At 42.1% G+C, this 24,446-nt stretch overlaps 1 protein-coding gene across 5 annotated transcripts in view; it reads left to right on the top strand.

The window, feature by feature from the left end:
• The window catches only part of ARID4B (AT-rich interaction domain 4B), a 420,630-nt gene that overhangs the window by 352,485 nt on the left and 43,699 nt on the right, over positions 1–24,446 (top strand). For all 5 annotated transcript variants that reach the window (XM_072409207.1, XM_072409204.1, XM_072409206.1 and 2 more), the window contains one exon: positions 5,692–5,893. In XM_072409207.1, the coding sequence (XP_072265308.1) occupies positions 5,692–5,893 (202 nt within the window). The remainder of the gene's footprint in view (positions 1–5,691; positions 5,894–24,446) is intronic.

Below are 24,446 nucleotides of genomic sequence, written 5' to 3' on the forward strand. Positions count from 1 at the left end.
GAATACACAGCACTACAGGGGATGAATGGGGACTTGTCGTGGGGACTTGACAAGTCCCCATTCATCCTTTTTAGTGCCCTGTGATGATTGGGGACGAGTCCCCATTCATCCCCTTTAGTGCCCCACTAGTGTATTTTTAGATAGAGAAACTCTATCTAAGAATAAATAGTAGAAGTAATGCACGGCAACCACGAAATAGCAGAAATAACTGGAAATAGCGGAGTTTAATGCGATTCGGCGCAAATAAATTCGGATCGAAGCAAATTTTTTCGGAAAAATCAGCGAATGGACCAAATCGAATTTTCAAGAAATTCGCTCATCTCTACTCACAATCAGTTTTTCTTTAAGATATAATCAAACATTGTTTCCAAGACCAAAGGGAAATATGCAGCTGTGCTACTATGACCCCTCTTTTGCATATCATTAACGTATTCTCACCACTGTGTAAAGCGTGACAAGCAACCAACAACAAGCAAGATTGGAACCTGTAACTTTTAGCTTTCACTGAATTAAAAGTGAGAACACTCGCCAACCTTGTTAGTGATTCAATGTGCTCCCATTGGGGTCACAGCTTACGCAAAGCTTTGAGATCTTTCCATTTCTTGGTATGTTCTATTATACAGTTGCGCTAAAAGTCTCTACACATCCCCTGAGAAAGCTTAAAGGCGAAACGCGTCAGGTTGAGACAATTATCATAATTCCCGGATATAGTTAGGTGGCTGTTGTATAGTGAACTAAATGGCATCCTAGGTGGTTTCACTGAGGATAACCAAATCATTCTCTGTTCTGTGTTAAACAAAACTTTGTAAATAACATGACACTCTTTCATGAGTTGTATAAAAATATATGTGAATTATACGCACATAACTAGCCAAAAACCTTGGCCTTTTTGCATTTTATTAATTTTCTTACCCTAACTCTTGGGTTGGCAAATACTATTAATTACCTAAAAGGAAGGGTTACACACATTTTTTTTTCCTTTTTTCTCGATAAAACACTGTTTATTCTGTCAAGCGATGTCATTTGCTGCAGCCAGAAAGCCCCTGCTTCCCTTTAGTCATTCAGCCTGATGTATTTTATGGCATCCCCAGCATCCATTGTTAGACTGTGCTCAGCCAAAAGGGATTCTAGAGGCTGATCAGCTTCAGACTCAGTCCTGCATTGCTATTGGCTGCTGGGAATTTAAAGCCTCTCTGCTCCCAGTCACCAGTGGCTGTTGTAGCGTATAGCTGGGCTATCTGCTGGAGTGTTAAAGATCAATAAGAGACCAGCCTGCCTCAGGCCTTGGGGGGTATATCGAGCCCCAAGCTGCTATTGGGGCAGGTGCTGCCAGATAGCGATTGCTCCTGGGCAGTTTTCTTTTTTTTCTCCACTATGTTTTCTAAACGTGGAGTTTCTATCCGTGGTCTTGTCTCTGGGGAGGCGAGGATGAAAAATTGTTTTAAGAACTTGGTGTCTGCTGTTCGCGCAGATGATACCTTTAAACCACTTGTGACTTATTATATCTTCGATCAACTGAAAATTTGTAAAGATGATATCAAATGCCTGCAAGAAAGGAAATTAGGAAAATATTACCTTAGGCTTCACCAAATTTCTCAATGTAATGCTGTGTATGACAGGCTCCTTAAGCAGACGGGAAATCTTGCTTTCTTTGGCCTAGAATTTGTCACCTATACCAAGGAGGATAAAATGACAATTATAATTCTGGGAAATAATCCATACATAACACCCGAGGATGTTTTTTTTTCCAGATACTGTGACAAAGTTCATTTCCTGATTTATGTTGAAAATGAGTTTGGAATTTGGAATGGGAAATATAAATTTTGTGGCACTCTCTGACCAGCACCAGGTGAGCGAGCAGGTTTCATGTATCCACCAGCAGTCTTCACCTTAGGTAAAGTCCGGTGTTATGCTTTCTACACAGGAATGCCTGCGTATTGCAGAGTATTGGCATATGGCAGATGTCTGCCCAAAGAAAATCATCTGCAGGTGTCGCAGACAGCCGGGTCATGAGGCAGGTGACTTTAAAAATGTGATGGTATGTAATAGCTGTGGGAAAGCTGGGCATACCTTCAGGAATTGTGCTGCAAGGAAGACATATGCGGACATGTTGAAAAAGAGTGAGACACCTGCTGTTGATGTATGTGTATGTATGATGTATGTATGTTGTTATATTATACTCTCTTAATGCACTGGATCCTGACCATGCCATCTATGAGAGAAAGCCAGAAGTGGAGGAGCCCCAGGGCGAAGACAATACATCATTCCCTGCACTATCTCCAAGGGATCATACTGATCCTGTCATGGTGGAGGCTGCGGCAGTAGAGCCTATCAGCGTGGAGAATGCACCAGCAGTAGAGGCCCAGGCTTAGGAATCCACAGAGGCTACCCCAAGCCTCAGAAAGATTGGAACCCTTAGGTAGGCCAGTAGAAAGTCAAGAAGAGGAGGAAATGGACCTGTCAACAGCATCCAAAAAGAGGAAAGGTGAGGTGGAGACCAAAGTGATTGATAAACCGTCTTGTAAAAGAAGATAAAAAAGTGAATCTGGTCCTTCTCACATCCTTCCTTGTGCTAGTTCTTTAGGGAATACTCTTGCAGCTGATATTTCAGTCCCAGATTCTGAAACATCCAGTGTAAAATCCATTATCTATGAAGATATACTGGATGCCTAGCTAAAAACATGAAAAAAAATACATGCTAACATGCTAAAATAAACTTCTCTCAGTGTGAGGAGTATAAGGAGCCAGACCAGGAGGGCTTCCTTTTTTGATTTTCTGTCCTATAATGACTGTCACATTGTTTGGAGGAGTGCAATATAAACCACCACCCAAATTACAACCAACTGCGAGAGGCCTGAAAATATGGGACTTCCTGCTGGTCAGGTGACAATGAGAACCGGGCAAAAGGGGTTGGAATACTTATTAATCGACAACATGTAAAAATAATATACTTTTTTGAATTAGTACCCGGTAGAGCTTTGCTGGCCACTCTTGACTACCAGGGGAAAGAGTTTAGGTTGTTAAATGTCTATGCTTCAGTATCAAAAAAGGAATGGAAGGATTTTTTAAAATCATATTAAGCCTTTTCTTACAGGATTTTCTCCTGTAATTATAAGTGGTGATTTCAATTACGTGTTTCCAGGCGAAGCCAGATCCACTAGAAGTTCTACAAATTACGATTAGACTTCAAAACAATTTCAGAAACTGATTGGGGACTTACAATTACAAGATGTGTGGTCTAAACTACACCAAGGAGACCCTGGATACACCTTGAGCAGCACGGTTAGCAAATCAAGAATTGATTTTGTCCTCTGTGGCAAGACCATGTCACCTGCTAAAATGTTGCTACATGACAACATTTTTTCAGATCATAAAATGCTGGAGGTGGAAATCCACTTACCTGTCTTGTTGAACACTCAGCTCCTGGGAGATCCTGCAATAAGGAAAGAGTATATATTAACATAGAACCAAGTACAAAAATTCCTTGACATCATGGAGTGGTGGGAGGATATGAAAAATAAGACCAAATGTTTTTTCATAAACAGAGGCATTCTGAATGCCACAAAAAGGAATCCAATGGTTTAAAGAGTTAAACATGCAACTACAAACCTAATATTAGCTACAAAAACTGGGTATACCAATGGCAGAGCAAAATAGCAACATTAAAAATTAGATTGCTGATGTCATTAAAATCAAAGGCCAGCAGATTATTCATAATTCTAAAGTGGAGAACCTGGAAATAGGAGAAAAGTGCTCCCGCTTAAAGCAGCGCATGATTTCTACTGGAATTATTTTCATCTATAATTATCAGTCCTACCTCAGCTAAAAATTGTTTAAGTGCCATCAGCCAGCTAGTCAATGTTTCTGATGAACAGGAAATCCTTGGAATCTTCTTTAATAAAAATACCAAAGGAACAAAAAGCTGGGAGATTGCTAAAAGTAAATTTATTATTAAAAAAAAAAAATTTAATTTTGGGTCTTAAGGAAACTTACTCTGGAAGGGAAACTTCTGCCACTAATCCTATACCTGAACCTTGTATATCCACCAGGTGACAGAACCTTGAGAAGTCTGACCAGGCTAATGTTTAGATTTTTCTGGAGCTCCATGGCTGAGAAGCTTAACTTGCTTGGTGGTTCATTTCTGTCTGTATTTATATGTCTAAAAGCTGTACATTGTCTTTCATGAAAATTTATTTTACAGTATAATATATTAGTTTGAGTATAATAAAGTTTTAAACACAAAATCATGTCAAAATAATAAATTAAATCAAATAAAAAAAAACAAATTTATTAATAAATTTAATATTAAACTTTGACATGATTTTGTGTATAAAACTTTATTATACTCCTACTATTATATTATAGTGTAAAATAAATTTTTATGAAAGACAATGTACCACTTTTAAACAATATAAATCCAGTGTATTGCATTCAATACAGTTATTTTGTGTTGAATGCAATACAAAATAATTTGAATTCTCCATCACACCAGTCTCCATCCTATCTGACCGAGCTTGAGAGGGTTTACAAAGAAAAATGTCAGAAAATAGGCAAAAGCTTGCTGCATCATAACAGAAGCAGTGTGTCATAAATTAAGTACACCACTTCCATAGGTATTTAGAGGGTAATACCTATGGTGCTGCTAATCCAATGTACTTAATTGTTTATCAGCAAGTGTGCTCACCACCATAAAACAGAAGTTTTTGCAGTTTGCTGGCCTGGAGCGTTAGGTGTGTGTTAAATCAATGCCAAGGAGAAAATATATCAGTAATGAAATTAGAGAAGGAATTGTTGCTGCCTAAAAATATGGAAAAAGTTTAAAAGCCATTTCTGAATAATTGAATTAGATGTCTATGGAAGTACAATTAGAACAATACTGAAGAAGTATAGTTTCTTCATTGTTTAAAAGGTAAATTTATTCATATTGTTTTGCAAAAAAAAATTTTATATGTAAAAATTTAATTTTTTTAAATTTTGTTTGCTGTTAATTTGACAAAGTGTTAGTGTGGATAAAAAGTGTACATTTTGTTCCATAAATTGCTCTTTTTATAAAAAATAGGTTTAGGTATAAAAGATTTATAAAAAAAAAATATTGAAAAATGAAGCTATTTGTACATATTTCAATATAATGTGAATTGAATTGTTTAAATACAACAAAATAAACTAAATTAAGAGTTAGGAAAAATTAAGATATTATTAGTTGAAATGTTTTACTTGTAAAATTGCTTTACCTAAAATTATATGCAAATTGAAGCTTAAACCTTATCTGTAAGGGAGTTAAAAACATAGTAAATGCAAATTAGTAATATTTACTAATTAGAACCAATAAACTACACTACTAGAGCGGTCTACAATCAACAAAAAATGTTCATATTTGACAGAAGTGGGTAAAGCTGGCTGTTGTACTTACACAGCAAATCCCAGCTGCCATTGTGACAGCAAGGATTTTATGGCAAAAATGGTTGGATGGTTATGTACTCCTTAAGTTTGGGCACAACAATAAAAATGATAAGGTTTGTGGAATGAACAGTGAAGTTCTCTGGAATGAAGGTATTTACCTCTGTATGGAAGAGAAGGTGCTGTATAGGACAACCATATTAAAACTGATGATGTGCTTTTAACATCTCTCTCTGTCTAAATTTATTTTGCTTAGATCATAAATGTAGATATTGCTGTTTCATTTTTTTCCAGAATAAATATGAGGCTGGTCATAACAGATCCATGCTGGACAAATATGAAAAAAGTTCAAACCAGTGCAGATTCTTTTCAAGGCCTTTATTCCACTCATGTGATTTGAACAATGAATCCTCATCTGACTGTCATGGTGACCAAAATTCTGCACAAGGTCTGCTGAAACCATTGGAAATTGCTTCTATTTTAAATGGTCTTCAAGGTATGTATGTATATTTAGATGGTTCTTTAAAATAATGATTCTGTATTGTAAAACTCAAAAACATATTTTCTGCACACTATCTCGGACTTTCTGTAAAATTTAATAGTCTCCCTTCAAGTTTTCCCCTGAAGGATTCTGCCACTTTGTGGCAACTCCCAATTGCAACCTTAAGTTGCTACGATCCCCATTGTACTCACTAATTCCATTTCCTGACCATCCAACTGACATTGTATGTTTGTTAAATGCAAAGAAATGTCTGTTGAATTGAGCTGATAACACTGTAGAGTAAAAGTCTTACGAGCCCTACCCAGTTCACCATTTTAGAACACCTTTTTATTTTTAGAGGGATATTCAAAGTGAATTTTTTGTTGTGATTAAAATTAGGAACGTCAGTCTAATGTGACAAAGCATGAGGACACTGAGTGTGTTTTTAGCAGGATGCCCTGGTAAAAATATAAAAGCCTGAAAACAGAGAAGTAATGCTGCATATCTGAAGTTTTGTAAATTGCAATGTATGATATTTTTGTTTCTGACTTTAGATACACCTTAATTGTTTTTAAGAATTTTTTTTGTAGAAATAGATAAAGTAAGGAAGGGTTAGAGTATCAGAAATTGTACCCCTTCCCTAGACTTCCTTACTCTACTAATAAAAGTCTTGTTATTGTTATCTTTATTCAAAAAACATCCTCACAGCCCGGTAACAAGTCTTCTTAAAGAAATAAAACTAAGTGAGTTTAAACCTTTAGGGTACTAATCTTTACTGTTTCTGGATGTAACGATAGTGCAACCAGTTTATAGGAACATAATTCTCCTAACTATATTACAACTATTATAATTATTTAAAACAACCCAAAGCAGAAATGTTTAGACTTAGTTTAGTATGGGGATATAGGTAAGAGAATTGAAGTGGTTAAAGTCTATGTAAACTCATTTTGAAGGGATGGAGACCTAAATCTCATAGTGACAAAGTTAATAGGTTGTACATTGACTAATGTGCAATAATTTACCTTTTCACGACTCCTGCACCTTAAGTTCTGAGGAAGGAAACTAATCAACTTAGGTGTGTTGCTAGAATTGTGGAAAACCTTGAGTAACCCTAAGCCCCCCAAGTAATGTGTATGAAAAGTATGTGTTTCTACATTTTACTGACTGTGATAAAGGGTTAAATAGACATGGTTAAATGGTACCTGAAATTACTCATTGTACAGAGATATGCATGTACAGTTTCAATGTACAACACATTGTATAAAGTGTAGTGTTAAGAACTATATAATGTATAGAAAGAAGAAGTAGGGCCTAGCATACAGAGTGCAGATGACAAGGGCATATAAGAGAAAGCCTAGCGTACAGAGTGCAGCCTGACATTATTATTATTATTATTATTAAACAGGATTTATATAGCGCCAACATATTACGCAGCGCTGTACATTAAATAGGGATTGCAAATGACAGATAGGACGGTAGTTGGAGGGTAAGGAGGGGTCCAGTGAGGGTTTCTTTAGGATAGGGAGAATTATGGCATGTTTAAAAGCTGAGGGGTATGTACCAGTATGAAGAAATATTCAAGCAGCGCTGTTTTATCATTGGGTATTGCCTGAAACAAAGCTAGATGGTGACAACTGTCAACCATATGCTAAACCCTATGTAGGAGGCATGGCAAGTATCATTCAGATAGCTTTATGTTATTCCTACAAAATTTTAATCTTCATCATTTGTCAATAATTCAATAACTCTAAATCACAAATTGTGTTTAGAAGACTTCTGGCATTCACTGATAAAAAAATGTATTGCTTCCAGTAGCATGTGTATTTATTACCTGCTTCTTTCTAACCTCACCAACCACTATACATTTGGCTTTGCTTTAGATTAACTGAAGCTGAACTGAAATAGATACTCTGTGAGTACAGAGGTTCACAGCCTCAGGTTCACAGAAAGGCTTCCAATAATTGTGTTATTTATAAGCTCCTAACTAATAACTAAATGTCAGGCCTCTAAGCTCATTATCAATGTAGTTAGCTGGCAGTATTCCCAACCCAAAGATGGAAGGAAGACTAAATTATTGTATGTAAGTAAAAGTTTAAAATCTGGTAATAATACAATAAAAAGATAAAATAATAAATAAGATAAGATAAAAAAATAAACTTTATAGTTCAAATATACCTTTGAAATGCTAGGGCCATTTCACTCCACCCTTCTCGCTCCTAGGCCTGGCCTATGTCTGCTTCCCACATTTTAATGTACCTTAATTTTGTGGACAGGGCTGTAAGGGTAGCGTATAGTAAAGAGATTTGACGCTTAGGCACTGATTTATGAAAGCTCTCCAAGGCTGGAAAGAACAAAGTTTCAGAAGTGAACTGGGTGATCCAGAAAACATGGAATGGATTTTTAGAAATCATTTTCTATTTGCTAGCAAAAGTTTTGAATCCTGGACCAGATCCCTTCCAGGTTTGCTGGATCACCCAGTTCACTTCTGAAAGTGTATTCTCTCCAGCCTTGGAGAGCTTTCATAAATCAGGGTCCCAGTGTCTGCTGTCAATCAATTATAAGCTTTCAAATGGCGTGGACCAGTATGCACGTTCTGATATCAACCATTTTTTTGTTTATTTGCTGGTGTGATTGGAATAATTGTCCTGTTGCATGACCCAATTTCAGCCAAGCGTTAGCGGTTGAACAGAAGGACTCCATGCTGTGTTTGGTTTTTGCCATACATGGTGTTGTGCAATATGGTCATACAATACCAATTTTGGGTACCTCAAAATTTTCTGTCTCTTCATGTAATCCAAGACACAATCTAAGACTCTTAAGATTTTGAGGTCAGTGCTCTATGTGCAATCACTTTCAAGACTCCTTGGTCTTCTTTACACTGAAGATAATTCCTAATGACTTTGGCTGTATGTTTGGGGTCATTTTCCTGCTGAGGATTACATTTGGAGCCAATCAGACACCTCCCTGTGTCAAACTTACCTCTTACAGTGTTTAATGATTCCTTGCCTAGTTTTAGGCCTCACAGCTGTTTTTGTTTCACATGAAAATGATGATCATTTGCACTTGTTTGTTATAATTGGTTAACCCTAATACTGACTATAATCCTACAAATTCCCTCAGTTTGTGCAAGTGTACTCAAAATAAATGAATGCTGGTTAGGAGGCAAAGGGTAGTCACAATAATATTGATTTGATTTTTCTTGTTAGCTCATGTTGCATTTTGTAAACACACAAGAATAAAAAATTTTATTATGTGGAAAGTTACAAAATTGTAATGCGCCTACACGTTTTGCTAGAAAAGAAAATGACACAAGTCAGGGCTTTTCCCAGGACAAACTGAGATAGCCAGACATTTCTTCCTGTCTGTGTAGGGTATGCTTGGCAGAACAGGCAGAGAGTTTAAATTACAGCCAGATTGTTTCAGAAAACTGAAAGTAAAATTGATATAGTATCTCAAGTGGGTGCATTTTTAGAACACCAATTTTTCCCTGGATTTTTTATTTACATTTTTTTTTTACATTTTTTTACTAAGGTGATTTAAAATGTAGTGCAGCCCAATATATCTATAAAAAAATAAACATACTGAGCTTAAAGTAATATACAGACTTTAAAAACTATTTTAAAAAGTTCAGGCACACAACAAACTATTCAATTACAGTAATAGAAATGAATGTAGTTACTTTACACCTCCCAACCACCAGCCAATAGTATAGCAGTCACCAGGAGGGGAACTTGGCTTAAGTAACCAGCTGACTATGGAGAATAGTGTTGGTCGAAAATCTCAGTATTCGATAGCTATTCGATCGAATAGGCCGGTATTGTTCGGGTGATCGAATTCGAACACCATTAAAGCCAATAGGAAGAAAATTCAAATTTTTCAGGACTGTGTGGAGCTTCTACAGCCTACATATACATTTAAAAAGACATGTCAAGACTCCCACAACTCTGCACAACATTGTACAAGGCAAGAAAAATTCAGGAAGGCTTTTTATGTTACTGGCAAGGTCATTATATGGGGCAGTCAAGGGGACATGCCAGATTTTATACAGGCTTCAGTGTAGAGGCAGAGGGCCCTAAGGGGTTTTCAGTCAAAAAATTACCAGTTACACAGCTCTGTTACAAGTTATATAGGCCTTACAGTAGATATTGACAGAGAGCCCCGAGGGGGTTGATCCGGTAGGCAGAGGGCCCTTAGGGGTTCCTCCGGCCTAAAAATTAGCCAGTTACACAGCTCTGTTACAAGTGATATAGACTTCAAAGTAAATAGAGGCAGAGGGCCCCGAGGGAGGTCCTCCGTACAAAAATTAGCCAGTTACACAGCTCCATTACAAGTGATATAGGCCCCAAGGTAGATAGAGGCAGAGGGCCCAGAGGGAGGTCCTCGTTCCAAAAATTAGCTGGTTACACAACTCTGTTACAAGTAATATAGGCCTCAAAGTAGATAAAGGCAGAGGGCCCCATGGGGAATCCTGCGTACAAAAAATAGCTAGTTACACAGCTCTGTTACAAGTGATATAGGCCTCACAGTAAATAGGGACAGAGGGCCCCGAGGGAGAGGACCTCCATACAAAAATTAGCCAGTTACACAGCTCCATTACAAATTATATAGGCCTCAAATTAGATCGAGGCAGAGGGCCCCGAGGGAGGTCCTCCGTACAAAAATTAGCCAGTTACACAGCTTCGTTACAAGTGATATAGGCCTCGAAGTAGATGAAGGCAGAAGGCCCCGAGCGAGGTCCTCCGTACAAAAATTAGCCAGTTACACAGCTTTGTTACAAGAAGTGATATAGGCCTCACAGTAGATAGAGGCAGAGGGCCCTGAGAGGGAGAAGCTTCATACAAAAATTAGCCAGTCACACAGCTTCATTACAAGTTATATAGGCCTCAACGTAGATAGAAGCAAAGGGCCCAGAGGGAGGTCCTCCGTACAAAAATGAGCCAGTTACACAGCTCTGTTACAAGTGATATAGGCCTCACAGGGGATAGAGGCAGAGGGCCTGAGAGGGAGAAGCTCCATACAAAAATTAGCCCGCCACACAGCTTCATTACAAGTTAAATAGGCTTCAAAGTAGATAGAGAAAGAGGGCCCCTAGGGAGGTCCTCTATACAATAATTAGCTGGTTACACAGCTCCGTTACAAGTGATTTGGCCTCAAAGTAGATAGAGGCAGAGGGCCCCGAGGGAGGTGCTCCAAACAAAAATTAGCCATTTACACAGCTCTACTACAAGTGATATAGCCCCCAAAGTAAATAGAGGCAGAGGGCCCAGAGGGAGGTCCTCTGTACAAAAATTAGCCAGATACACAGCTCCATTACAAGTGATTTGGCCTCAAAGTAGATAGAGGCAGAGGGCCCCGAGGGAAGTCCTCCGTACAAAAGTTAGCCAGTTACACAGCTCTGTTACAAGTGATATAGGCCTCAAAGTAGATAGAGGCGGAGGGCCCCGAGGGATGTCCTCCGTACAAAAATTAGCCATATACACAGCTCTGTTACATGTGATATAGGCCTCACAGGAGAAAGAGGCAGAGGACCCTGAGGGGGAGAAGCTCCATACAAAAATTAGCCCGTCCAACAGCTCTATTACAAGTTATATAGGCCTCAAAGTAGATAGAGGCAGAGGGCCCCGAGGGAGGTCCTCCGTACAAAAATTAGCCAGTTACTCAGCTCTGTTACAAGTGATATGGGCCTCAAAGTAGATAAAGGCAGAGGGCCCCGAAGGAGGTCCTCCGTACAAAAATTAGCCATTTACACAGCTTTGTTACAAGTGATATAGCCCTCAAAGTAGATAGAGACAGAGGGCCCCGAGGGAGAGGACCTCCATACAAAAATTAGCCAGTTACACAGCTCCATTGCAAATTATATAGGCCTCAAATTAGATAGAGGCAGAGGGCCCCGAGGGAGGTCCTCCGTACAAAATTTAGCCAGTTACACAGCTCTGTTACAAGTGATATAAGCCTCAAAGTAGATAGAGGTAGAGGGCCCCGAGGGAGGTCCTCTGTACAAAAATTAGCCAGTTACAAGGCTTTATTACAAGTGTTATAGGCCTCACAAGAGATAGAGGCAGAGGGCCCAGAGGGAGGTCCTCGTTACAAAAATTAGCCAGTTACACAGCTCCATTACAAGTGATATAGGCCTGGAAGTAGATACAGACAGAGGGCCCAGAGGGAGGTCCTCCTTACAAAAATTAGCCAGTTACATAGCTCTGTTACAAGTGATATAGGCCTCACAGTAGTTAAAGGCAGAGGGCCCCAAGGGGGAGAAGCTCTGTACAAAAATTAGCCAGTTACACAGCTTAATTACTAGTTATATAGGCCTCAAAGTACATACAGGCAGAAGGCCCCAAGGGAGATCCTCCGTACAAAAATTTGCCACTTACACAGCTCTGTTACAAGTGATATAGGCCTTACAGTACATGGGGGCAGAGGACCCTGAGGGGGAGAAGCTCCATACAAAAATTAGCCAGTCAGACAGCTCCAAGGTTTATTGGCCTCAAAGTAGACAGAGGCAGGGGGCCCCAAGGGAGGTCCTCCGTACAAAAAATTAGCCAGTTACAAAGCTCCGTTAAAAGTGATATAGACCTCAAAGTAGATAGAGGCAGAGGGCCCTGAGGAAGGTCCTCTATACAAAAATTAGCCAGTTACACAGCTATGTTACAAGTGATGTTGGCCTCACAGTAGATAGAGGCAGAGGGCCCCGAGGGAGGTCCTCCGTACAAAAATTAGCCAGTTACACAGCTCTGTTACAAGTGATATAGGCCTAATAGGAGATAGAGGCAGAGGGCCTGAGGAGGAGAAGCAAAAATTAGCCAGTCACACAGCTTCATTACAAGTTATATAGGCCTCAAAGTAGATAGAGGCAGAAGGCCCCAAGGAAGGTCCTCTGTACAAAAATTAGCCGGTTACACAGCTCCTTTACAAGTGATAGAGGCCTCAAAGTAGATAGAGGCAAGGAGCCCTGAGGGAGGTCCTTCGTACAAAAATTAGCCGTTTACACAGCTCCATTACAAGTGAAATAGGCCTTTAAAGTAATTAGAGGAAGAGGGCCCAGAGGCAGGTCCTTCGTACAAAAATTAGCCAGTTACACAGCTCTGTTACAAGTGTTATAGGCCTCAAAGTAGATAGAGGCAGAAGGCCCCGAGGGAGGTCCTCCGTACAAAAATTAGCTAGTTACATAGCTCTGTTACAAGTGTTATAGGCCTCACAGGAGATAGAGGCCGAGGGCCCTGAGGGGGAGAAGCTACATACACAAATTAGCCAGTCAGACAGCTCCATTACAAGTTATATTGGCCTCAAAGTAGATAGAGGTAGAGGGCCCCAAGGGAGGCCTCTGTACAAAAATTAGCCTGTTACTCAGCTCAGTTACAAGTGATATAGGCCTCAAAGTAGATAGAGGCAGAGGGCCTCGAGGGAGGTCCTCCATACAAAAATTAGCCAATTTAACAGCTCTATTGCAAGTTTTAAGCCTCAGAGACAGAGTAGAGGCAGAGGGCCCTGAGGGAGGTCCTTCGTACAAAAATGAGCCAGTTACTCAGCTCCGTTACAAGTGATATAGGCCTCATTGGAGATAGAGGCAGAGGGCCCCGAGGGAGGTCCTCCGTACAAAAATTAGCCAGTTACATAGCTCTGTTACAAGTGATATAGGCCTCACAGGAGATAGAGACAGAGGGCCCTGAAGGGGAGAAGCTCCATACAAAAATTAGCCAGTCAAACAGCTCCATTACAAGTTATATAGGCCTCAAATTAGATAGAGGCAGAAGTCCCCGAGGGAGGTCCTCCGTACAAAAATTAGCCAGTTACACAGCTACTTGCAAGGTATTGGCCTCAGAGACAGAGTAAGAGGGCCATGAGGGGGAGGTGGAGAAGGAGATGCAGAAGGCTGTGAAAGTGCTCTTCCTGTCAAGGTCTCAGCAGGCCGTGCAGCAGTTGCCGACTAATCAGTGCACTCTGCAGAAAAGGTGTTGAAGTCATTGCCAATCCAAAGCTTATTCATTTTAATAAAAGTGAGTCAGTCGACTTTTTATGCAGAGAGGCAAATGCGGTTGTAACTCACTATGCCCCCAGCTGCACTGAACACTCCTTTAGATAACACACTTGGGGCTTGGGAGGCAAGAATCTGAATGGCATGTTTACCGCTTAAGATAGTTGTTTGGTTGCCATGGCTGGTGCAACTACCGTAGGGATCCTTGCTGCTGCTGCTGGCATACAAAAAGGCTGCGTACATGTCCCTTTCAAGCACTTCTTGGTAGTGCTGCATTTTAGATCCCCTGTATTAGGGCAAGATGAGCTGTTCTATCTCAGGCTTGTAACATTTGTTTTTAGGTGCTGTATGCGCAGATCTTTGGCTATGCACTCTTGCATGAAGGCTGTCATGTGGTTCACAGTTCCCACAGCTGAGGGAATTCGGGACCCAGACTCCTGTGGGCCGAACAGCAGCACAGGGTCGTCGCCCTCTTCCTCCTCTACCTAGTCTTGCCATCTATGCCAGAACACGCCGCCTTGTGTTTGGGTGGATGGATGCCATGTGCCCTTCATCTCCTCCATTGCCCCTTCCTCACCTTCTCCCATGCCTGCAATCTCCTCCTCATCCCCATCCTCTTCCACCCACTTCTCTTCCTGGATTTGCAGTACACTATGCCTAGTAGGCACACATGTCCAGGATGATGTTGTAAACGTCATCTCTTCCTGCAGCGTCCACTCTGTGTCGTGTCCAAGCTCCACCATCATCTGTTCCAGCAGGCATATGATGGGAATGGTGGCAATGACACAGGCCTGATTCCTGCTCATCATCCTGGTCGCCTCTTCCAAAAGTGACAATACAGTGCACAAGTCCTCAATTTGCAGCTACTCCGCAGGGTTTAAGTAAGGTAATGTAGGTAAGCGTCTCAAACGAGCAGACTCTGCCACGTAATCCACAACCGCTTTCTGTTGTTCAGCGAGCCGCTGCAGCATGTAAAAGGTGGAATTCCAATGAGTGGCCACATCACAAATTAACCGGCGCACTGGCTGTGTGCCAATCTGGCACTGGCTTTGTACGACCGGTGGAAATGCGCTGACAACTTTCTTGCCCTTAGCAACAGCGGCTGGAGGCCTAGGTACTTTACAAGGAAGCGTTGTACTATGAGGTTTATGACGTTAGCCAGGCAAGATACACCTCAGGACTGCGTGGCAACATCTGACTTAGCAATAGCAAACTGCAGGATGTACTGGCGGGGAACAGATACTGGTGGATGGAGGAAGAGGTTAAGGCAGACCGAGGAGGTGGCAGTGGAGGTTGAAGAAGAGATTTCACGGCGATGTGCTCTGGTCGCAGCTAGGTATGCAGGCCTTCCTGCAGCTGCATACTTCCCTGCTGCCATCAAATTTACCCAGTGAACTGTGCAGGAAATATATCTTTCCAGTCCATGCTTGCTCAACAAACTGTCGGTTCTCAGGTGCACCTTGCCAGAAACTGAGTGCTGCAGGGCCACGGACACATTGCTCTGCACGTGTTGATGCAAAGCAGGAACAGATTTTTGTGCAAAATACTGCCGCTTGGGCATTACCTACTGTGGGTTGGCGAAGAGGAATGCGTAACAGAAGTCCACCAGCTCGTAAAGGAGGAGCTCAAATTCAATCAGCTGTGCAATTGCCGCATTGATTACCTTTGTTTTGAGGTCAATTGGGCCATATTTCCTATTGCGCTCCGTCATCTGGGGGATGAAAGGTTGGATGCTGCTAATGTCAACCACAGAAATATTGGATGATGGGGTAGAAGGTGTGGGGTATGGCAATGATACTTGTTGTTGACTGCTGGCAGATACTTGTTGAATGCGACAAACACCAGCCGCTCTGCGTTAGAGCTCCTCCTCACTGCTGGTGGAGCCTGAAAACTGTAATGCTTGGCTACATCCCCCACTCAAATTGCTGGCAGCAGCCCTGGAACCTTTGGTGGCAGAAGGAGGAAAGGCAGCGGAGGAAGATCTAGCAGCTTGAGCTTGCTTCTGGGGCAGAGGTCGACACACAGGGCTCTGTGCTTTGCCCAGGTGTTCCGGGTGGTAGCTTTTTAAATGTGTGCTCATGCAACTTGTTCCAAGATTGTTTGGGTTTTTGCTTCATTTCAACTGCTGAGCACACAGTTTTCAGATGACCATGGTGTGGTCAACAACTGTGCGTCTTCAAGGAATGCGTCCTGCTCCGCCTCTCCACCCCCTTGGTGGGACTCCTCTACGTACTCATGAACATTCTTCTCTACAGGATTCTTTCCAGCCAAGGAGGAAGAAGTAGGAAGAAGAGGTGTATCTGGGACTATAGTTTGGGACCCCTGTGAGGCCTGTGTCTGGGATTGGAAGAAAGAGGGGTGCAATCACTTGACCCAGGCTGTTCAGGGCACAGTAATATTGGGCACACACCACCACCAGCAGCGCTAAAATGTCTAATGCTTGCTTCTTGTTCTCGGATCTGCAGTTCAAAACCAACCAATACTGCTTTCCTTGCCATCCCTGACAAAGCTGCCCCTTCCCCTTTGGCTAGACATAGTTAAAATGCTTGTGTGGATTCACACCCTGCAAAATACTTTTGAGCTAATATGCTTCACAAAGTGTAAATTATTACAGTAAGCAGATTTTTTTTTTAGGGGGGGGGGGGATTTAAACAAAAAATGCAAGTGCGCTGTGTGTATTGTATCAGGCACTTTCCTTCAGCGGTGACGCTTGTAATATGCAGCACAGTATACAAATGTGACGTCCGTCACTGCGTCTGCTGATTGGCTCTCGGTACAAGTGTGATAGTATGCACGCCGTCTGGGTACTCTGGCTCTGGCTGCCTGTATGTAACACACTAACTGACTACAGGACAGGAGCAATACAGTACTATTTACAAATATCTATCTGACTAACAGTGAAACACTCCACCTATCTGAGTAGTGTGAATTACAGGACTGAAGCAATACAGTACAATAAAACTATCTATCTGACTAATAGTGAAACAGTCTAACTATCTAAGTGCAGCAATTAAATTTTACTTTAACACTGCCAGCAGTACAGAGAGGTTGTGTCTGCTAGCAGATCTCTGTCACGAGTGGTAAATGCAGGCAAGCCCTGGCCTTATATAGACCAATGGCTGCCTGTGTGGCATGTGGTGATAGACAGCCAATCGGTTGCCTGCCACCAAAAAGATGGAGGAAAGGATCCCTGCTCTTATTGGAGGGCCCTAGGCATTAATGCAGAGGTCCCTAGGCACTTTGGAAGCGCCAAATTGGCGCCTGCGAACCACATGTTTTTCGGGTCGGGTCTATCCAAATTTGAAAGGCCATATTCGGGTCGAATATAAGGACGACCCGAATCGAACACCCACAGTAATGGAGAAGCCCTAAAATAAACAGGGATCTACCAAGCACAGGCCACAATATCTGCAATAATGATTGTAAATGTGATTGGGCAGATTTACCAATGTCTACACCTTTTCCACACATGATAGCAGAGGTTTTTAAGACTGGAATCTAGAGCCTCACCATGTCCTTAGGCATCCACCCAGGTCATCTTGTGGGTAACCCAGCCCACTTCCCCCATGCTCAGACAATCTTGCATTACTTTACATAAACAAATGTTTATTGATGTGTGCAATTAGCACAATAATCACAGCTAACCTGTCAGAACCTATGAGCTGATGGGTCATGCTCATCTGGGGAACATCTGACATGTGTACAGCAATTCCCCAACGTGTTTCATTGATCTGTTGCAGCATTTTGATAAACAACTGATTAGGAAAACAACTGCTGTGCATTTCTTTGGAGGGGAGCACAGCGGGGTGCCGCTTGCTCCTCTTCTCCTCTCTATTAAACAGAACAGCACTGTGTTCATCTGTCACTGGAAACTAAACTAAAATGAAACACGAAAGATTGTTTCCAATGGCAATTATCTGATATCTGTACAAGGCTGTAGTTCAAAATAAATATGCGTTATAAGTAATGAGTTTCCATGAATCTCAGACATTATGTCTTAATTTTTGTGAAAGGTTCATCTCTACATATTTGGCATTTGGTGGTGGCAGTGGTACAATATTAGTTTACCATCAGGAATAGGTGGCAGAAGCAGGTCACAAATACAGGATTAGTTTATTTCAATGAATGCCTATCACCCCACACTGGTGACAAATGGTGTAGTCTGTTTAGGAGTGACAACTGCACCTTTTGCACTGAAATTCTTCCAACATCACACTTGAGAGTAGACAAGACAGCACCTGGATGACCTGGTTTGCTGCTGGTACTCTTGCTGTTCTGCTGACTCTAGGTTGGCTGGCTAAAGCAAAGGAGGCTGAACACCAAAGCAGCCAGGAACAGACACTAGTAAATGACAAAGTCAAAAACGCCCTCAAAGTAAAATTCTGTCCAAAGTTGGCTGCAACATGTCTGTTCATACTAGCGGAGCTTTGCCTCCCTTTTCAGAACGCTTGAAAAATTCCACAAATTTGCTGCAATACTAAGAATCTAAGATTGGGTTTATCTAAAAAGTCATCTCTCTGTTTGTTTGATATCAACAATTTGCTTGTCACTGCAAAAACAAGCCAGCATGCCACTTACCATGTTTGCCAAGGTGGACTGTGAACCTTCCCCCTCTCTCCCAGCACGGCAGGCTTTCATTCTCCTACTCATCCTGGGCGTGATCCTATAGATTTCTGTTACACTGGTGATTATCTGTGTCTCTTCCTAGCTGCATACCTAACAAGTCCTCTGGAACCCCCTCCTCCTTCTCATTCTTCTCAGTTACATTGCGAATGATAAGTGATCCTCCTTTTGCCCCTGCTGCATCAAATCCAGCATGGCTTCTAAAATGAGCAGGATGACCGTGAGAGTTAGTGCTTGATTTGTTTGTGCATGGTAGAAATTTTGGTGTGGGTGGGGTTTGATACTCTTAAATAGAGTAAGAAAAGCCTTGGGCATCACACTGGATGGCCACAGCTGAGTAACTTTCCAGCTCCGACCTGCACAATGGAGACTTCTCAGCGGCAGCCATGGGCAACCTACACTGGTAGAAGGATGCAAAAGGTGCTTGGTCCCGAGCACCACCAGAGCTATCCCCAAGGAGTTTAACCCTGGACTACTTTTCAGCAGGGGTAGTGTCCTCAGCCAGGTGCTCCAAGATGGGAAAGCTGGACCTCCCTGAAGCCACCCAGGCAGCAGACCATCCTGGGCAGGCCAATAATGGAGCCTAATAATTTAGATTGAGAACATCAGGCGCTGGGACTTCCTGGCCCTCAGTCCAGACCTAGAGATGTGATATGCAGAATGGGACACTGCTTTGAAGGACATCATGCATACAAACCACAACATGCGATCTGAGGACTTTGTGGTGGAAATTTGGTGTGGAAATTTAACTCTTTCCAGATCTGTCTTGGATAATCTTGCAATAGTGCCACTTTCCACAACCACTACTTCTTATATTGTGAGATAATACAATTCCCTATCATTGAGGATTTCCATTTAGCCTTACCATACACAAAGATGGAGCTTCTACTACACTGTGGCAACCAGATGACTTACTCGGGATCAAGTGTCCTAAAATTTCGGGATGGGCTCCACTCCCTCCCTACTTTTAGTCCTTCCACACCCAAATGGCAACCAGTCTAGTTAGACTTAGGGCTAATGGTCACCTATAGTATCCTTTCCTTTGAACTATTCAATTTTACAGTGTTTCTCAATATGTTTATTCTAGAGTCTGGCTTTAAAGTGTTGTGGTCTGATTATATGGTGCCTATGATGGATAGTAGTGATGTGGTTATGTTGTATGCTTGGTGTTGTGTGACCAGGCAGAGGACCTGTTCTCTTGATGTCCCAGGTGTGTGTTCTAGCTGATGGGGCTGAAATCTTGTAAGCTGCATTTTTGGAGGGTTCACCTCATGGAGAATGAGCATCTGGGTTTTGAGATGATGCTTCCTAATTGGACACAGGGGGAGGCATGTTATAATTGCTGATGGTTATTGGATTGCTAGTTAACTTGATGTGGTTCATAGGGGAGGCTGCAGGGGTAGTTGCCTTGGAGGAGTCTTCCCCAGGGGCATTTGGTTTATTCAAGGGTATAACTCAGGAAACTTAAGGGTATTGTGGTAATTATTTGTTGTTTCATTGTTTTTTTCCTTTTTTAATTTTATTCTGTTTATGCTGGTTGTCATTATGGGCTCAGGTAACCTGGGCTTGAATTAAAAATAGAACTTGCCTCTTGTTGTGCGAGTTTGGGGGGGATTCGCTGGTTTGTTTAGGTGATGTCAGTCATGAATTCTGAGGGGTCTTCAATCGCACCTCTTTATGTCTGGCCCCAGGTTAGTTACTTCCATGGGCAGCCAGTAGAAGGTGTTAGGGAAGGACTTTCTGACTATGGTTGGATTGGTCTCAGGATTTTATGTTCCTTGTCTGTCTTTTTACCTCTTTCTTATTGTTTCTCCATTCTCTTTTCAATTTTGATTCCTACTGGGGGCCAAGGACATTATCTTGGGCACCACTAAATATGGTATTGACGGGTGAAGTCTCATATGTTTCTTTTGGCTGTTATCTCAATTTATGGATATCACATGACTCAGTTGGTTTCCTTAAATGCAAAGGGGGGTAAACTCCAACACTAAACGTTGCCTAAGTTTGTAGGAGCTCAAAAGATATAGTGTGGGGGCATGGTCTGATAATGGTGGAGTTATCATGTGTATCTGAGGAGCTCCATGTTCCCTGAAGCTGCTACACAAGCCCAGTATCTGAGGCAGATCCCTGAGAGACAGTGGTGTTCTGAAATGGCGACCCTGCAAATTCACTGTACGGGGATTTCAGCTGCAGCAGCATTACAGGAGCAGTACTCAGGATCTGACATGGCGAAGATAGTTTCTCTGTCCCAGGTAAGGATAAAGATAAATGCCCAGGAATCCTCCCACAACCACCATTCAGTCTTACCTGAAAGAAACAGTCCCTCAACTAGACAAACAGCTCCTTCATCCACAGGATCCCAGTGTATGACTCAGAAATCTGTAGCTACACCTTCTTGAGTAGCTTTCTCTCTCCCCTGTCATGGGAGATCATCCCACATATTTTGTTAGATAAACTAGAATCTTTTCCTACTAAAATAGATTTAGATAACTTGGTTCAAAGGATTGAAGAAACACTAAAAAGAGAACTTGAGAATTTTAAACAAAATGTAACTTTGATTAATAAGAGAGTTAACACCCTGGAATCAGAGACTAAATGGTAATGTCTAGAATTTATGATTGTTGCACTTTTCCAATGATCGAAAACATCAATTAACTAATTTATTTCTAAGAAGTGATGATCAGGAAAATAGAGGACGGTGAAATAACATAAAAATGAGGGGGTTTGTTTGTTTTGGTAATATTAGATAATTGACTGTTGGTATTCTTATTGAGATACGGTTGAAACAGCATTTTCTTCTATGTTTGAATTTTGTAAAATGGATAAACTCTATCCAGTAATATGGGAAATTAATGTAAATTTTTTTAAGGTTGTTGAATATATTACTTTACAGCATTTTATCTAAAGTCTTATTGGTATAGATACTTTGGTGATTTAAAATTAATTTTAGGGGGTGTAGCCGAGCACATGGCGGGTTAGGACGCTGGTATCTGAGGCTACCATCTTCCTCTGGCTAACGGCAACACATGGCTCCCAACAGCATATCTCCCTGCAGCCATGGGGAAACATCACCACCAGGGATCTGGTGCTTCCATAGTGGGGCAGTTCCCGCAAAATCGGGACGTTCTTTCATCCGGGAGACACGCAGTCAAAAGGGAAACAAGATGGTGCCGACGACGGAACTGCCGGCTGCCTCTGTTTCCTCTCCACCATGGATGAGTCCTACACAGCAGTCACCCCCTCACAGCACCCTGGGGACACACTATCCCAATTCTCCCTGCCTCCCAGCTCTCTTCCTGCCACTAGAGCTACACTCCAGAATCCCACAGCCTGGGATATTGAGAATCATCAAAAAGCTGTGCCTACTAAGAGGATTTAGAGAATATGGTGCTCAGAATGCTATCCATATACAAAGCTGAAATGTCTGAGTTTAAAAGAGATTGCGGGAGCAGGATGGAAGATATAGAAAGCACTACAGAGGGTTTGAGAACACAAACCCCTGGTTAAGCACACTAAATGGCTTAACGCACATTCCACTCCCTTAAACCAAATTCTTTATCAAAATGATTACCTAGAAAACAGGAACAGACATAACAATATCAGATTAGTTGGGATCCCGGAGGCTATTGGTACTGACGAGTTGATGTCTGCAAAAGATCATTGTATAGAAGTGGACAGAATCCATGGGGCCCTAGGCCCGAAAAGTCAAGACCTTGTGAGGTTCTCTGTAGGGTGCACTCCTACCACCTCAAGGAGGACATAAAGTGTATCTCCCACTCTTAAGTGGCCATCTTGTTTAACAGTCAGTCAATTCAACTGATGCAAGACCACCCTCATCACACTCTCATGCTCTGTAGATGTCACAAAATCCTGCAGGTCTAGGGCATCTGTGCCTCTTTCTGGCTTACTTTCCTTGCAGTCCCCTGCTGCCAGCACCATCTCTGCTTCTGGATCCAACACTCTGCACACTTCCTGGTTTAGGTCAGGTGATTCTGTGTCGGCTGCTCCCTAGCCTCAGAGGACTAGGGTGTTGTGCGAATGCACTCCATCTGCTGGCAGGCACCTGAATAACACCTGAGGCTGTTGCATCCCCAGCACTCCCTCTGCTGGTGGGTTTGTAATCTGTGGCTCACATGACCTACACTTATCACCTGACATCCCCTTCTTAGGGAAGTGGCCCGGCAACGGGAAATTGCCTGGGCAAGGAGTTCCTTGTGGATCTACTCCCAGGTTTCTACAGCTCCATCCTCTGCGTTTGTTCCTGTGCTATCCATGTACCGACCCTGGCTTGTTTCTGACGTCTCTTGTTGCTGCCTGTCCTGACCTTTGGTTTGTTCGACTACCCTTTTGGATTTCGCTCTGGTACTTCCCTGTTGGTTCCTGTCAGTCAGCAGTCACCTGCCTTGGTGGGCACGGGGGGCACAACCTGGCAGTAGCTTGCCGCACAACATCCTCACCTCTAGAGGCTCTGGAGAAAACCAAGCTACTGCTTAGACCCTGCGCCCCGTGCATGTCTCCACCCACAGGGTTGGTGACATAGTGGGTCCACCACTTTGTCCTGTGGAGCCATGACAGTAGAGCTCTCAAACCTGTTCGGGATGTGCTCTGCACCAGCAACATCAGATACTGCTGGGGTTTCCCCTTTCAATTGATCACCACCAATAATGGAAATACTGCTACCTTCTGCCAGCTTGAATATCTACCAGCTTTCCATCACACCTTCTACTAGAGAGCACGGTCAAGAGCTGGTGATTTTAGTGGTCAGCAGAATCGAAAAGGTTGGCGACCACTGTTCTAAATGGCACAAAGATCTGGGAAAGAAGGTAGAGGAGTCAGATTGGCTAACTGCCTTCAAAATGACACACACGTCTTCTGTATGTGGGTACACACAGGAAAAGAACTTTAAAGTTCTTTCCCCCTGATATAGAGACCCTGTCTCTTTGCACCACATGTTTCAGCACCTGGGACTTGCTGGAAATGCGGCACAGGAGAGGGTACATATCGCCACATTTGGTGGTCCTGTCTTTACCTACAACTGTTCTGGAAGGTCTCGAGTCAATCAATTTTTCTCGAGTCAATCAATTTTTCCTGTTTTCAAAGGTAAAAATAGGTACCTCAGCTTATAATTGGATTGACTTATACCTGAGTATACTTGTATATACCTATACTACTAAATTTAGGAACAGGTCCAGTAAAACAAGCCATCTCATGTATAGATGCAAAAGTATTATCACACACTTCAGTAATAGTACAATGGTATAATAGACAATTGGAACAAGATCTTGGTGCTCCTTGCACCAAATTTCAGATATATTTTATCTTATACATTCTTTTTCTATAAGTTGTAGCTACATGGAGACTAACTGTAAAACTATAACACACTGGTATCAGGTTCCCCATTTTGTACTTTACAATACAACTCCTGGTAATGTGAAAATGGATCCAGGGAAATTTCTACATATTTGTTGGGACTGTCCAAAACATAAACCATTTTAAAGTTTTATTTAATAGCTGAGAAAATCACTGACGTTTAAAGTCACATTGTGCAATATGTATACCTCTCAGCTTGCGTTCCTGGACTCTTTTTTAACTCAGATGGCTTCAATGCCCATTTTTTTATTAATTAATATTATGGCGGCTGACTTTAACCTTACGAACTCCCCTGCACTGGACCGTCTTTCGGCAGATCCAGCCTGTCACCCCTCACGCCTTTGGCATGATTTTGAAAACTACTGCATAGTCATGAACTGTATGATGTCTGGAGAGCCCAGCCCTCCAGAGAGAGAACATACACCTTTTATTTTATCCCTCACTAGACTCATGAACACGTAGACAACTTCTTCACTAACCTTCTGAACCTTCTAAAATAAGAACACACTAAACATGTTATTTAGACAGAGTTGGTGGGTATTTTTTGAAAACATGAACTCGCAGATTGTTACACTCCGAAGCCCACAAACCCAGATCTCT

The sequence above is a fragment of the Pyxicephalus adspersus genome, chromosome 4 (assembly GCF_032062135.1).
Source record: "Pyxicephalus adspersus chromosome 4, UCB_Pads_2.0, whole genome shotgun sequence".
NCBI lineage: Eukaryota > Metazoa > Chordata > Amphibia > Anura > Pyxicephalidae > Pyxicephalus > Pyxicephalus adspersus.